Source organism: Thunnus maccoyii, chromosome 8, assembly GCF_910596095.1.
Source record: "Thunnus maccoyii chromosome 8, fThuMac1.1, whole genome shotgun sequence".
Classification (NCBI taxonomy): Eukaryota; Metazoa; Chordata; class Actinopteri; order Scombriformes; family Scombridae; genus Thunnus; species Thunnus maccoyii.
The window spans coordinates 16,828,617-16,841,417 of record NC_056540.1 but is presented as its reverse complement, the minus strand read 5'-3'; the positions used below and the strand labels follow the sequence as shown (position 1 = coordinate 16,841,417).

The 12,801-nt window shown below is 43.1% G+C and overlaps 3 protein-coding genes across 14 annotated transcripts in view; all 3 read right to left on the bottom strand.

Annotated features, from left to right (window-relative positions):
* Positions 1-12,801, bottom strand: part of LOC121902128 (protocadherin gamma-C5-like) — a 309,164-nt gene that overhangs the window by 66,590 nt on the left and 229,773 nt on the right. The window contains exon 1 of one of the 12 annotated variants that reach the window (XM_042419357.1): positions 6,450-8,873. The exons of 10 other annotated variants lie outside the window; for them this stretch is intronic. In XM_042419357.1, coding sequence (XP_042275291.1) covers positions 6,450-8,867 — 2,418 coding nt within the window. In that variant the 5' untranslated portion in view covers positions 8,868-8,873. Of the gene's footprint in view, positions 1-278; positions 2,682-6,449; positions 8,874-12,801 lie in introns of those variants that run through there. One more of the 12 variants, XM_042419373.1, reaches the window with a different exon arrangement.
* LOC121902150 (protocadherin gamma-A11-like) lies at positions 3,319-6,130 on the bottom strand. The gene has a single exon (XM_042419396.1). It carries the CDS (start codon positions 5,816-5,818, stop codon positions 3,413-3,415), a length of 2,406 nt encoding a protein of 801 aa, XP_042275330.1. The 5' UTR covers positions 5,819-6,130; the 3' UTR covers positions 3,319-3,412.
* LOC121902249 (protocadherin beta-16-like) lies at positions 9,464-11,877 on the bottom strand. The gene has a single exon (XM_042419507.1). It carries the CDS (start codon positions 11,858-11,860, stop codon positions 9,464-9,466), a length of 2,397 nt encoding a protein of 798 aa, XP_042275441.1. The 5' UTR covers positions 11,861-11,877.

The window sequence follows — 12,801 nt, the reverse complement described above, 5'->3', positions numbered from 1 at the left end:
GTAGACCTTCTAAACAAATATTTTGATTTAAAAAAATCTAAATGTGTGGAAAAATCTTCCAAAAACCTCAATGGTATTCAAAGTATAGACCTGAACACTGACCATTTTCTTGATGTCACACTGAATAATACGCATGTAAAAAATACCCATGTTGCTGTCCATAGTGCTGAAAAAGACGAGACCAAACGATTTTCCGAAAATGCGGTAGCATTTGATGAAAGCATTTGTTATTGGGAGGTGAAAAGGGGAGGGCGTGTGTGATGTGACACTTTTCTAACCTCTAGAGGAGAGTCTGGTTCATCCAGGATGCTCTTTTCATTCTGCATCCGCTGCATCGTCCCTGTAGAACTGGGGTCCATTATCAACACGTTTTGACTACCAGCTCTGCCGAACTTACAGTCACTCTTTCTGGAGTCAGTCGTCCTGCACACCTCGTAATTGTACACGTGTTGGAGAGTCCCTGTCCCCAAAGTGTCTGAGTAACGTGGTGGATAATATGGAATCACAGGGAGATTGGAGTGATACAGGATGCGAGACTGTCTCCATCTGTAGATTTTCACCGATATAATAACCACTAAACACGTGATGAAGAGGAAGGAAACTACAGCCAGAGCCAACACTAAGTAAAAAGTCAGGTTGTCATTGTACTCCTTGTCGTGTGTAAAGTCAGTGAACTCTGACAGCACTTCAGGGAAGCTGTCCGCCACCGCCACGTTAACAATGACTGTAGCTGAACGAGAGGGCTGCCCGTTGTCCTCCACTATAACAGTCAGTCTTTGTTTCACAGCATCTTTATCAGTCACCTGGCGGATAGTTCTTATTTCTCCATTCTGTAAGCCCACTTCAAACAGCGCCCTGTCTGTGGCTTTCTGCAGTTTATAGGAGAGCCAGGCATTCTGTCCAGAGTCCACATCAACAGCCACCACTTTAGTGACCAGATAGCCCACATCTGCTGAACGAGGCACCATTTCAGCCACCAGAGAGCCACTAGTCTGGACTGGGTACAGAACCTGAGGAGGGTTGTCGTTCTGGTCCTGGATCATTATTTTCACAGTCACATTGCTACTGAGTGGAGGGGAACCTCCATCCTGCGCTTTGACGCGGAACTGGAAATCTTTGATCTGCTCGTAGTCAAAAGAGCGAACTGCATGGATGACTCCACTATCAGCACTAACGGACACATATGAGGAGACTGGCACTCCGTTAACAGAGGAGTCCTCCAGTATGTAGGAAACACGGGCATTCTGGTTCCAGTCAGCGTCTCTGGCTTTCACTGTGAATATAGAGAGGCCTGGTGTATTGTTTTCTACAATGTAGGCCTCATATGAGCTCCTCTCAAAGACAGGCGCGTTATCATTCACATCAGAGATCTGTAAGGTGAGAGTGACGCTGCTGGAGAGGGAGGGCACTCCCTCATCAGAGCAGGTCACCGTAATATTATACTCAGAGGCTTTTTCTCTGTCTAATTCACTGTCTGTCACGAGACTATAGAATTTCTCTGATGTTGACTTTAAGATGAAATTATTATCATCATTAATGACGCAATGCACTTTGCCATTTTCACCAGAGTCTGCATCTTCAACATTTATCATTGTCACAACAGTGTTAGGTTTAGCGTCTTCCGATATAATATTTGATTTAGACATAATATGAATATCAGGGCGATTGTCATTAACGTCTATGACATCAACTATCAGTTTACAAGAACCAGTCAGTCCCCCATCATCACTTGCACGAATATTAATCTGAAAATTTCTGGCCTTCTCATAGTCAAGTATTCCATTCAAGGTGATCTCGCCACTTTCCTTATTTACTTCAAACATTCCACGGGCATGATCTAGCATACTTGAAATTGAATAAGTTATTCTACCATTAGATCCATGATCTGCATCTGTTGCAGTCACTGTCATTACGACTGTTCCGACTGCTGCATTTTCTCTTATGGAGGCTTTATAAATAGGCTGTGTGAAAACAGGAGCATTGTCGTTAACGTCTAAAACGGTGATGTGAATTTGCATTGTTCCTGACATCTGCGGTTCGCCTCCATCCACTGCCGTAAGAACTAGAGACAAATGGTCGTTTTTCTCCCTGTCCAGCGGTGCATTCAAAACCATCTCGACATTCTTACTACCATCTCCTTGATTATGTATTTTAAGAGAAAATATATCAGTTGGTTTCAGGACATAGGTTTGTAAACCATTTTCTCCCACATCAAGATCGGTCGCCCTATCTAAGCTGAATGTAGTGCCACTAAGAGCAGACTCGCTGATATTGAATTGGACATCGCTCGTGAGAAAGGTCGGAGAGTTATCATTTACATCTGTGATTTCAACAGTGATACTGTAGAATTCCATCGGGTTTTCCAATAAAATCTGAAAATGTAAAGCGCAAGGCGTCATTTGTCCACAGAGCGCCTCTCTGTCTATCCTTTCTTTGAGCAGCAGAATCCCCCTTTCCCTGTTTAGCTCGACGTATGCTGTGCTGTCTCGAGTGAAAACACGGGCCCTGCCGGATTTCAGTCTTTTGACATCTAAACCTAAATCTTGAGCTATATTACCAACGAATGAGCCTTTCACCATTTCCTCAGGAATTGAGTAGCTGACCTGTCCGAGCACTGTGCTGAGGGAGAGGATCGAGATGAACAATAGTACTTGCCGTGTCATTGTTATGTCCGACATCGTCATTAATTCCTTCTGTAAACCTTTCAGTCCCCTTTTACGTTTGTTTATGATAAATCCGTTGTCAAAAAATGTTATTAAAGTGCCCTAAGAACGAAATGGTAATCCAACGCCTCGTTATTTGAGCTCTTCTGGGTCCCCTTTATCACACATCTCTTCTTGCTTCTATAGCTCAAACAAACGGAGATGGTGGGAGGTACTACTACACATCTGCTGTAAAACTGACACATACTGGTAAATAGCGTCCCTTTGAGTTCAAAGTCAAAATTACATGAAAAATGCTCATACCAACCTTATAAGTACAATATTTAGATAGGGTTAAAATGTCTGAAAAAAAAAATAGTAAGAGAAACCAAACCTACTGAGAGACTTTGCGTTTACATTAAGAGGGTGATGGGTGAGCGTATTTTTGAAAGAATGAATAGAATTAAAATTGCAACACAACCTATTACACAGAGGTGTTAGTGAATCTAGAAAGAGACAGAAAGAGAGAGAGATTTTCATTACAAAGTTATTTCAATTTATAACTATTCTTGGTGCTGAAACTAAGAAATAATGTTAAGAGTGGACATCAAAAAGGCTATTTTTAACTGATAATAAGTATCACATGAGATTTAGCCTCTATTAAGAAGAGTGCGGGTCATGTTGCAACCAGTATCTCTGTCCATGGTGCTGATTGTACACCGATTATGGACGATGACCTTTAATAACTTCATGTATATACACTTAAAAACTTAAATGAACCCCAAATAACCAACCTCTAGAGGAGAGTCTGGTTCATCCAGGATGCTTTTTTCATTCTGTATCCGCTGCATCGTCCCTGTAGAACTGGGGTCCATTATCAGCACGTTCTGACTACCAGCTCTGCCAAACTTACAGTCACTCTTTCTGGAGTCAGTCGTCCTGCACACCTCGTAATTGTACACGTGTTGGAGAGTCCCTGTCCCCAAAGTGTCTGAGTAACGTGGTGGATAATATGGAATCACAGGGAGATTGGAGTGATACAGGATGCGAGACTGTCTCCATCTGTAGATTTTCACTGATATAATAACCACTAAACACGTGATGAAGAGGAAGGAAACTACTGCCAGAGCCAACACTAAGTAAAAAGTCAGGTTGTCATTGTACTCCTTGTCGTGTGTAAAGTCAGTGAACTCTGACAACACTTCAGGGAAGCTGTCCGCCACCGCCACGTTAACAATGACTGTAGCTGAACGAGAGGGCTGCCCGTTGTCCTCCACTATAACAGTCAGTCTTTGTTTCACAGCATCTTTATCAGTCACCTGGCGGATAGTTCTTATTTCTCCATTCTGTAAGCCCACTTCAAACAGCGCCCTGTCTGTGGCTTTCTGCAGTTTATAGGAGAGCCAGGCATTCTGTCCAGAGTCCACATCAACAGCCACCACTTTAGTGACCAGATAGCCCACATCTGCTGAACGAGGCACCATTTCAGCTACCAGAGAGCCACCAGTCTGGACTGGGTACAGAACCTGAGGGGGGTTGTCGTTCTGGTCCTGGATCATTATTTTCACAGTCACATTGCTACTGAGTGGAGGGGAGCCTCCATCCTGCGCTTTGACGCGGAACTGAAAGTCTTTGATCTGCTCGTAGTCAAAAGAGCGAACTGCATGGATGACTCCACTATCAGCACTAACGGACACATATGAGGAGACTGGCACTCCGTTAACAGAGGAGTCCTCCAGTATGTAGGAAACACGGGCATTCTGGTTCCAGTCAGCGTCTCTGGCTTTCACTGTGAATATAGAGAGGCCTGGTGTGTTGTTTTCTACAATGTAGGCCTCATATGAGCTCCTCTCAAAGACAGGCGCGTTATCATTCACATCAGAGATCTGTAAGGTGAGAGTGACGCTGCTGGAGAGAGAGGGCACTCCCTCATCAGAGCAAGTCACAGTAATGTTATACTCAGAGGCTCTTTCTCTGTCCAAATCACTGTCTGTCACGATGCTATAGAGATTATTAGATGTAGATGTAATTGAAAATGGTGTATTCTTACTAATCGCACATCGGACTTTACCATTTTCTTCAGAATCAGGATCATTTACACTCATTACAGCCACCACTGTGGTAGAACGCGAATCTTCTCCTATTGAATTTGATGATGAAATTATATTTATGATGGGACTATTGTCATTAGTGTCACCTACATCAACGATCACCTTGCTTGAATCAGATAGACCTCCTTGGTCAATTGCCTCTATATCAAGTTCATAACTTTTTGCCTTTTCGTAATCAATAGGCCCAGTTAACATGATATGACCGTCGTCAGTAATGTGGAATAATTCTGAGATGATCCTCATGCTATTTCCGATGACGTAACTAACCTCTCCATTTGAGCCTTTGTCTGCATCAGAAGCACTCACTTTGGTAATGAGTGTTCCCGTGGGCGAGTTTTCTTTTACACTTGCTTTGTAAACGGTGTGCGTAAAAACGGGAGCATTATCATTAGCATCTAATACTGTAATATGAATCTGCATGGTCCCAGACCTCTGCGGTTCTCCTCCATCTACAGCTGTTAGCAACAATGATGCAAACTCTTGTTTCTCCCTGTCGAGAGGTTTCTGTAAAATCATTTCGACCTTTTTGACGCCATTGGATTGACTGTGCAATTTAAGCATAAAATTATCATTGGGCTTCAGTGTATAGCTCTGAAGACTATTCAGTCCTATATCAGGGTCTATTGCTTTCTCTAGCATGAACTTGGAACCGATGACTGCAGACTCGCTTATTTCAATTTTCTTCTCGTCCTTTTGGAATATGGGAGCATTGTCATTAATATCTGTGATTTCGACAGTAACCGGGAATATTTCTATTGGGTTTTCTAAGGCAATCTGAAAATGCAAAGCGCAAGGCGTTGTCTGGCCACAGAGAGCTTCGCGATCTATTCTCTCTTTGATAATAAGGAGTCCTTTTTCCTTGTTGAGCTGAATATATTCTGCACTGCCTCCCGTATGAATACGAGCTTTACCCGCTTGTAAGCGTCTAACATCTAAACCTAAATCCTGAGCTATATTACCGACCAATGAGCCTTTGGCCATTTCCTCAGGAATTGAGTAGCTGACCTGGCCGAGCACTGAACTGAGGCAGAGGACCGAGAAAAACAACAGTACTTGCCGTCTCATTGTTCTGTCAGACACCTCCGTCGAACAAAACAAACGTGTTCTCCTCTCTTCTACAATCTGCGTTACTGATACGAATCAGAAACGCAAAACGATCATTATATTCGACGACTGGCGAAAAAATTATTCCATTTTGATACTCCTCGCGTGGCGTTTCATCCACTGTCGACTGTGTGTTATGCTTCGGAGTCCCTCTTCCTTGTGAGAGGACAGGGGATGGACTAGTATAAATATGAATTAAAACGACAAGACGCTAGTCAACAGCGGCCCACTGAGTTCACACTACGAAACTACACGAGTTAAAGAGAAAACAAACACATACCTCTGCTGTTGCTTCTTTTGGACGGAATAAATTATCATCCAGTAAAAACAATTGGTGGTGTGGCATTGTTAAATAAAACAACATTTTCCCCGAGGGAATGACAACAAATGTTTCCCCAATATAAGGGCACTCAACCTGCGATGTGAACGAAGGAGAAAACGTTTTAGATAAATGAGGAAATGACAGGAGTGGGGAGAGAGAAGAGGCTGTTGTGTCGCTGTCCAAGGTGCTTTAACGATATTGGCTGTAAATGACAACACTGAAAAAATAATAGAAGTGTGAGTAAGATTATCAGATTTGAAACCTTCTAACCTCTAGAGGAGAGTCTGGTTCATCCAGGATGCTCTTTTCATTCTGTATCCGCTGCATCGTCCCTGTAGAACTGGGGTCCATTATCAGCACGTTCTGACTACCAGCTCTGCCGAACTTACAGTCACTCTTTCTGGAGTCAGTCGTCCTGCACACTTCGTAATTGTACACGTGTTGGAGAGTCCCTGTCCCCAAAGTGTCTGAGTAACGTGGTGGATAATATGGAATCACAGGGAGATTGGAGTGATACAGGATGCGAGACTGTCTCCATCTGTAGATTTTCACTGATAAAATAACCACTAAACACGTGATGAAGAGGAAGGAAACTACAGCCAGAGCCAACACTAAGTAAAACGTTAGGTTGTCATTGTACTCCTTGTCGTGTGTAAAGTCAGTGAACTCTGACAGCACTTCAGGGAAGCTGTCCGCCACTGCCACGTTAACAATGACTGTAGCTGAACGAGAGGGCTGCCCGTTGTCCTCCACTATAACACTCAGTCTTTGTTTCACAGCATCTTTATCAGTCACCTGGCGGATAGTTCTTATTTCTCCATTCTGTAAGCCCACTTCAAACAGCGCCCTGTCTGTGGCTTTCTGCAGTTTATAGGAGAGCCAGGCATTCTGTCCAGAGTCCACATCAACAGCCACCACTTTAGTGACCAGATAGCCCACATCTGCTGAACGAGGCACCATTTCAGCCACCAGAGAGCCACCAGTCTGGACTGGGTACAGAACCTGAGGAGGGTTGTCGTTCTGGTCCTGGATCATTATTTTCACTGTCACATTGCTACTGAGTGGAGGGGAACCTCCATCCTGCGCTTTGACGCGGAACTGGAAATCTTTGATCTGCTCGTAGTCAAAAGAGCGAACTGCATGGATGACTCCACTATCAGCACTAACGGACACATATGAGGAGACTGGCACTCCGTTAACAGAGGAGTCCTCCAGTATGTAAGAAACACGGGCATTCTGGTTCCAGTCACCGTCCCTGGCTTTCACTGTGAATATAGAGAGGCCTGGTGTGTTGTTTTCTACAATGTATGCCTCATATGAGCTCCTCTCAAAGACAGGCGCGTTATCATTCACATCAGAGATCTGTAAGGTGAGAGTGACGCTGCTGGAGAGAGAGGGCACTCCCTCATCAGAGCAGGTAACAGTTATATTGTACTCAGAGGCTCTCTCTCTGTCTAAATCACTGTCTGTCATAAGGCTATAGAAATTATTTTCAGTAGACTTCAATAAGAACGGAATATTTTCATTTAAGGTACATTGTACTCTGCCATTCTCACCGTCATCTAAGTCTTGAATGTTAATTATTGTTACGACAGTATGGCTTTTGATATCCTCCGATATCATATTCGTTTTAGACATTACGTTTATCATTGGGCTATTATCGTTTACGTCTATAATGTCGACTATTACTTTGCAAGTGTCCGTCAGTCCTCCATCGTCACTTGCACGCAAATTTATTTGATAATTTCTAGACTTTTCGTAGTCAATATTCCCAATCAATCTGATTACGCCAGTGTGTTCGTTTACTTCGAATAAATGTCTGACATCATCTAACGTGTTTCTGATAGAGTACGATATTCTTCCATTCGATCCGTGATCAGCATCTGATGCGCTAACTGTAGTCACAACGGTGCCTTTTGGTGAATTTTCTGCAACAGTAGCTTTGTATACGGGCTTTGTGAAAACGGGTGCATTATCATTGGCATCTAACACTGTGATAAGAATCTGCATTGTTCCAGACATCTGAGGTTCTCCTCCATCCACGGCCGTCAACACAAGAGACAAATGCTCATTTTTCTCTCTGTCAAGAGGTTGTTTTAAAACCATCTCGACATTCCTGGAGCCGTCCGCTTGATTGTGTAATTTTAGAGCAAAATGATCAGTCGGTTCGAGGAGGTAGGTTTGAAGACCATTAATTCCAACATCTAAATCCACCGCCCTTTCCAAATCAAATTTCGATCCTGTCACTGCAGACTCGCTTATTTTGAATTTAATATCACCTTTCTCAAAGGTGGGGGGATTATCATTGATGTCTACGATCTCGACTATTATCCTGTAAAATTCGATGGGTTTCTCTAAGATGATTTGAAAGTGCAGAGCACAAGGCATCGTCTGTCCGCAGAGCGTCTCTCGATCTATTCTTTCTTTGATAAACAGGGCTCCCCTCTCTTTATTCAGGCCAATATATTCTCTGCTATCACCGAAATAGACACGGGCGTTGCGCGATTTTAGTCTCTCCACATCTAAACCCAAATCCTCCGCTACATTTCCGACTAAGGAACCAACTGGCATTTCCTCGTTAATGGAGTAGCTGACCTGCCCGAGCACAGCACTGACAAAAAGGAACGAGATGAAAAACAGTACTTGCCGTTTCATTGTTCTCCTTGTTATTATGTTAAAGGATGACATACACGTTTTCTTCGGGATAAAATGAGTCAAAGATATCTCCCAGCAAAAAGCAGAACGTCAGGGCATATATTCCTCAATAAAGAAAGAAAATAGTCCCAGCGAGATAAGTGTTTTAGTCTCAACTGTAACGCTTAATTTTCCCCATCTGTATCCTCCTCTCTTCGTTGGCGTATTAAGACGGAAATGCACTGGTGTGGATACTCTTACAGAGTAACATGCTGGACTACAGCGTCCCTAAGAGTTCAAAAAGCAATACTGCAGGAGGAGTGTTGAAAATAACTCTCTTTTTTCAAAAGCAAGAACTGATGAAGATTGAACCACTCCTATTTCATAATTTATGTTCGGAAAAAGCATAGGTGTTTTTTGGTAAAATTGCAGTTATAAATATTTTTAAAAAATAAGTTGGTATACATTTTATCACAAGTGTAGTAAGTACAAAACATGTTCAGAGAGTGAACTATCACCGCTTCTTTCAGCCAACTGTATCTCTGTCTATGGTGCTGAAATGAAGAGGTCAATTTTACTAAGGAGACAGTAATTTAAGGCACAACATAGTAAATAATGCAAACAAAACCATAAGAATGAGAGTTCACATTTTATAACGGTCTAACCTCCAGAGGAGAGTCTGGTTCATCCAGGATGCTCTTTTCATTCTGTATCCGCTGCATCGTCCCTGTAGAACTGGGGTCCATTATCAACACGTTTTGACTACCAGCTCTGCCGAACTTACAGTCACTCTTTCTGGAGTCAGTCGTCCTGCACACCTCGTAATTGTACACGTGTTGGAGAGTCCCTGTCCCCAAAGTGTCTGAGTAACGTGGTGGATAATATGGAATCACAGGGAGATTGGAGTGATACAGGATGCGAGACTGTCTCCATCTGTAGATTTTCACTGATATAATAACCACTAAACACGTGATGAAGAGGAAGGAAACTACAGCCAGAGCCAACACTAAGTAAAAAGTCAGGTTGTCATTGTACTCCTTGTCGTGTGTAAAGTCAGTGAACTCTGACAGCACTTCAGGGAAGCTGTCCGCCACCGCCACGTTAACAATGACTGTAGCTGAACGAGAGGGCTGCCCGTTGTCCTCCACTATAACAGTCAGTCTTTGTTTCACAGCATCTTTATCAGTCACCTGGCGGATAGTTCTTATTTCTCCATTCTGTAAGCCCACTTCAAACAGCGCCCTGTCTGTGGCTTTTTGTAGTTTATAGGAGAGCCAGGCATTCTGTCCAGAGTCCACATCAACAGCCACCACTTTAGTGACCAGATAGCCCACATCTGCTGAACGAGGCACCATTTCAGCCACCAGAGAGCCACCGGTCTGGACTGGGTACAGAACCTGAGGTGGGTTGTCGTTCTGGTCCTGGATCATTATTTTCACAGTCACATTGCTACTGAGCGGAGGGGAACCTCCGTCCTGCGCTTTGACGCTGAAGTGGAAGTCTTTGATCTGCTCGTAGTCAAAAGAGCGAACTGCATGGATGACTCCACTATCAGCACTAACGGACACATATGAAGAGACTGGCACTCCGTTAACAGAGGAGTCCTCCAGTATGTAAGAAACACGGGCATTCTGGTTCCAGTCAGCGTCTCTGGCTTTCACTGTGAATATAGAGAGGCCTGGTGTGTTGTTTTCTACAATGTAGGCCTCATATGAGCTCCTCTCAAAGACCGGCGCGTTATCATTCACATCAGAGATCTGTAAGGTGAGAGTGACGCTGCTGGAGAGGGAGGGCACTCCCTCATCAGAGCAGGTCACAGTTATGTTATACTCAGAGGCTCTCTCTCTGTCCAGATCACTGTCTGTCACTATGCTATAGAAATTATTAGAAGTAAATTTAATTTCAAATGGAATATTTTCATTTATTACACAGCTGACTTTCCCATTAGTTTCAGAGTCAGGGTCATTTACACTCATTAAAGCTATTACTGTTTTGTGGGCTGAATCCTCTGGCACTGAGCCTGATGTTGATATCATATTTACAGTCGGACTATTGTCATTCACGTCAATTACATCAATTACTATCTTACTCGAATCTGAGAGCCCGCCTTGATCAATCGCCTCTATATCGATGTGATAATTTCTTTCTTTTTCATAGTCTATTAGACCATTTAGTATCACATCGCCCTCATTACTAATATGAAATAACTTTGAAACAGTATCCATGCTATTCCCGATTACGTAGGTCACCTCACCATTTGTGCCTTTGTCTGCATCAGACGCACTCACTTTAGTAACGAGTGTTCCTATTGCGGAGTTTTCTGTAATGCTTGCTTTGTACACGGGTTTACTAAAAACAGGGGCATTGTCGTTTGCATCCAACACAGTAACATGAATCTGCATTGTTCCGGTCATTTGTGGTTCTCCTCCATCCTCGGCTGTCAAAACTAAAGATATGTGTTCTTGTTTCTCTCGGTCCAACGGCTTTTGTAAAATCATTTCTACCTTTTTGCTCCCATCAGACTGACTATGCAGTTTAAGCACAAAATTGTCACTCGGCTTTAGAGTATATCTCTGAAGACCATTGAGTCCTATATCAGAGTCAATCGCTTTCTCTAGCATGAATTTAGAGCCGATGACTGCAGACTCACTTATTTCGAACCTTCTCTCGTCCTTCTGGAATACTGGAACATTATCATTAATATCGGTGATTTCTACAGTAATCGGGAATAATTCCAATGGATTTTCTAACGTAATTTGAAAATGCAAAGCGCAAGGCGTTGTCTGTCTGCAGAGCGCTTCGCGGTCTATTTTTTCTCTGATAAGGAGGACTCCTCGCTCTCTATTCAGCTCGATATACTGAGAACTGTCTCCTGTATAAATACGAGCTTTACCTGATTTGAGCCGTTTTACATCTAAACCCAAATCTTGTGCGATGTTACCGACCAAAGAGCCTTTTGCCATTTCCTCCGGAATAGAGTAGCTGACCTGCCCGATCACAGAGCGGAGGCAGACGACCGAGAAAAACAACAATACTTGCCGTTTCATTGTTCTGTCCCACACTTCCGTTGCACCGCAGCTAGCGTGTTTTATTCCGTTTAACGAGTAAGATTTCGCCACATGTAAAATGTTTTAATCCACATGTAAAAAACAGAGTTCAAGCTTGAGATGTCCGTCGATAGTATGGTCTGATATCCGAGGTGTGCATTTTACGTCTGAGACTGTGCCTCAGTAATATGTTAGGACGATGAGAGGGAGGATCTGTTGTAAAAGTAATTCACAACTGCAACACACTAGGCAACAGCGGCCCGATGAGTTCAAATTGTGAAAGTGCATAAGAAAAAACACAATACTGCCATGTAAATTCAAATATAGTCAGAAACAGAATAAGCATTTTAAATAGAGCCTGCCCAACTTGTCAATTAAAAAAAAAGTGAATAAAAACATAAATAAACAACTCTTATAGGGACTCAGTCATATGAGATTAGGATTGGAATACTGGACAAAAGAGGCTACTACACAGAGAGAAGAAAAAGGGACATGCAGAGGGAGTATACAAAGGGGACAATGTGGAACTGTGATTGTCGCTATCCAAGGTGCTGAAATTGCGTATAAATGACGATTGTCAGTGTCACACCGCGCAACAACACTTTCCGACAGAAATTAAACCCATATGACCAACCTCTAGAGGAGAGTCTGGTTCATCCAGGATGCTCTTTTCATTCTGCATCCGCTGCATCGTCCCTGTAGAACTGGGGTCCATTATCAGCACGTTTTGACTACCAGCTCTGCCGAACTTACAGTCACTCTTTCTGGAGTCAGTCGTCCTGCACACCTCGTAATTGTACACATGTTGGAGAGTCCCTGTCCCCAAAGTGTCTGAGTAACGTGGTGGATAATAAGGAATCACAGGGAGATTGGAGTGATACAGGATGCGAGACTGTCTCCATCTGTAGATTTTCACTGATATAATAACCACTAAACACGTG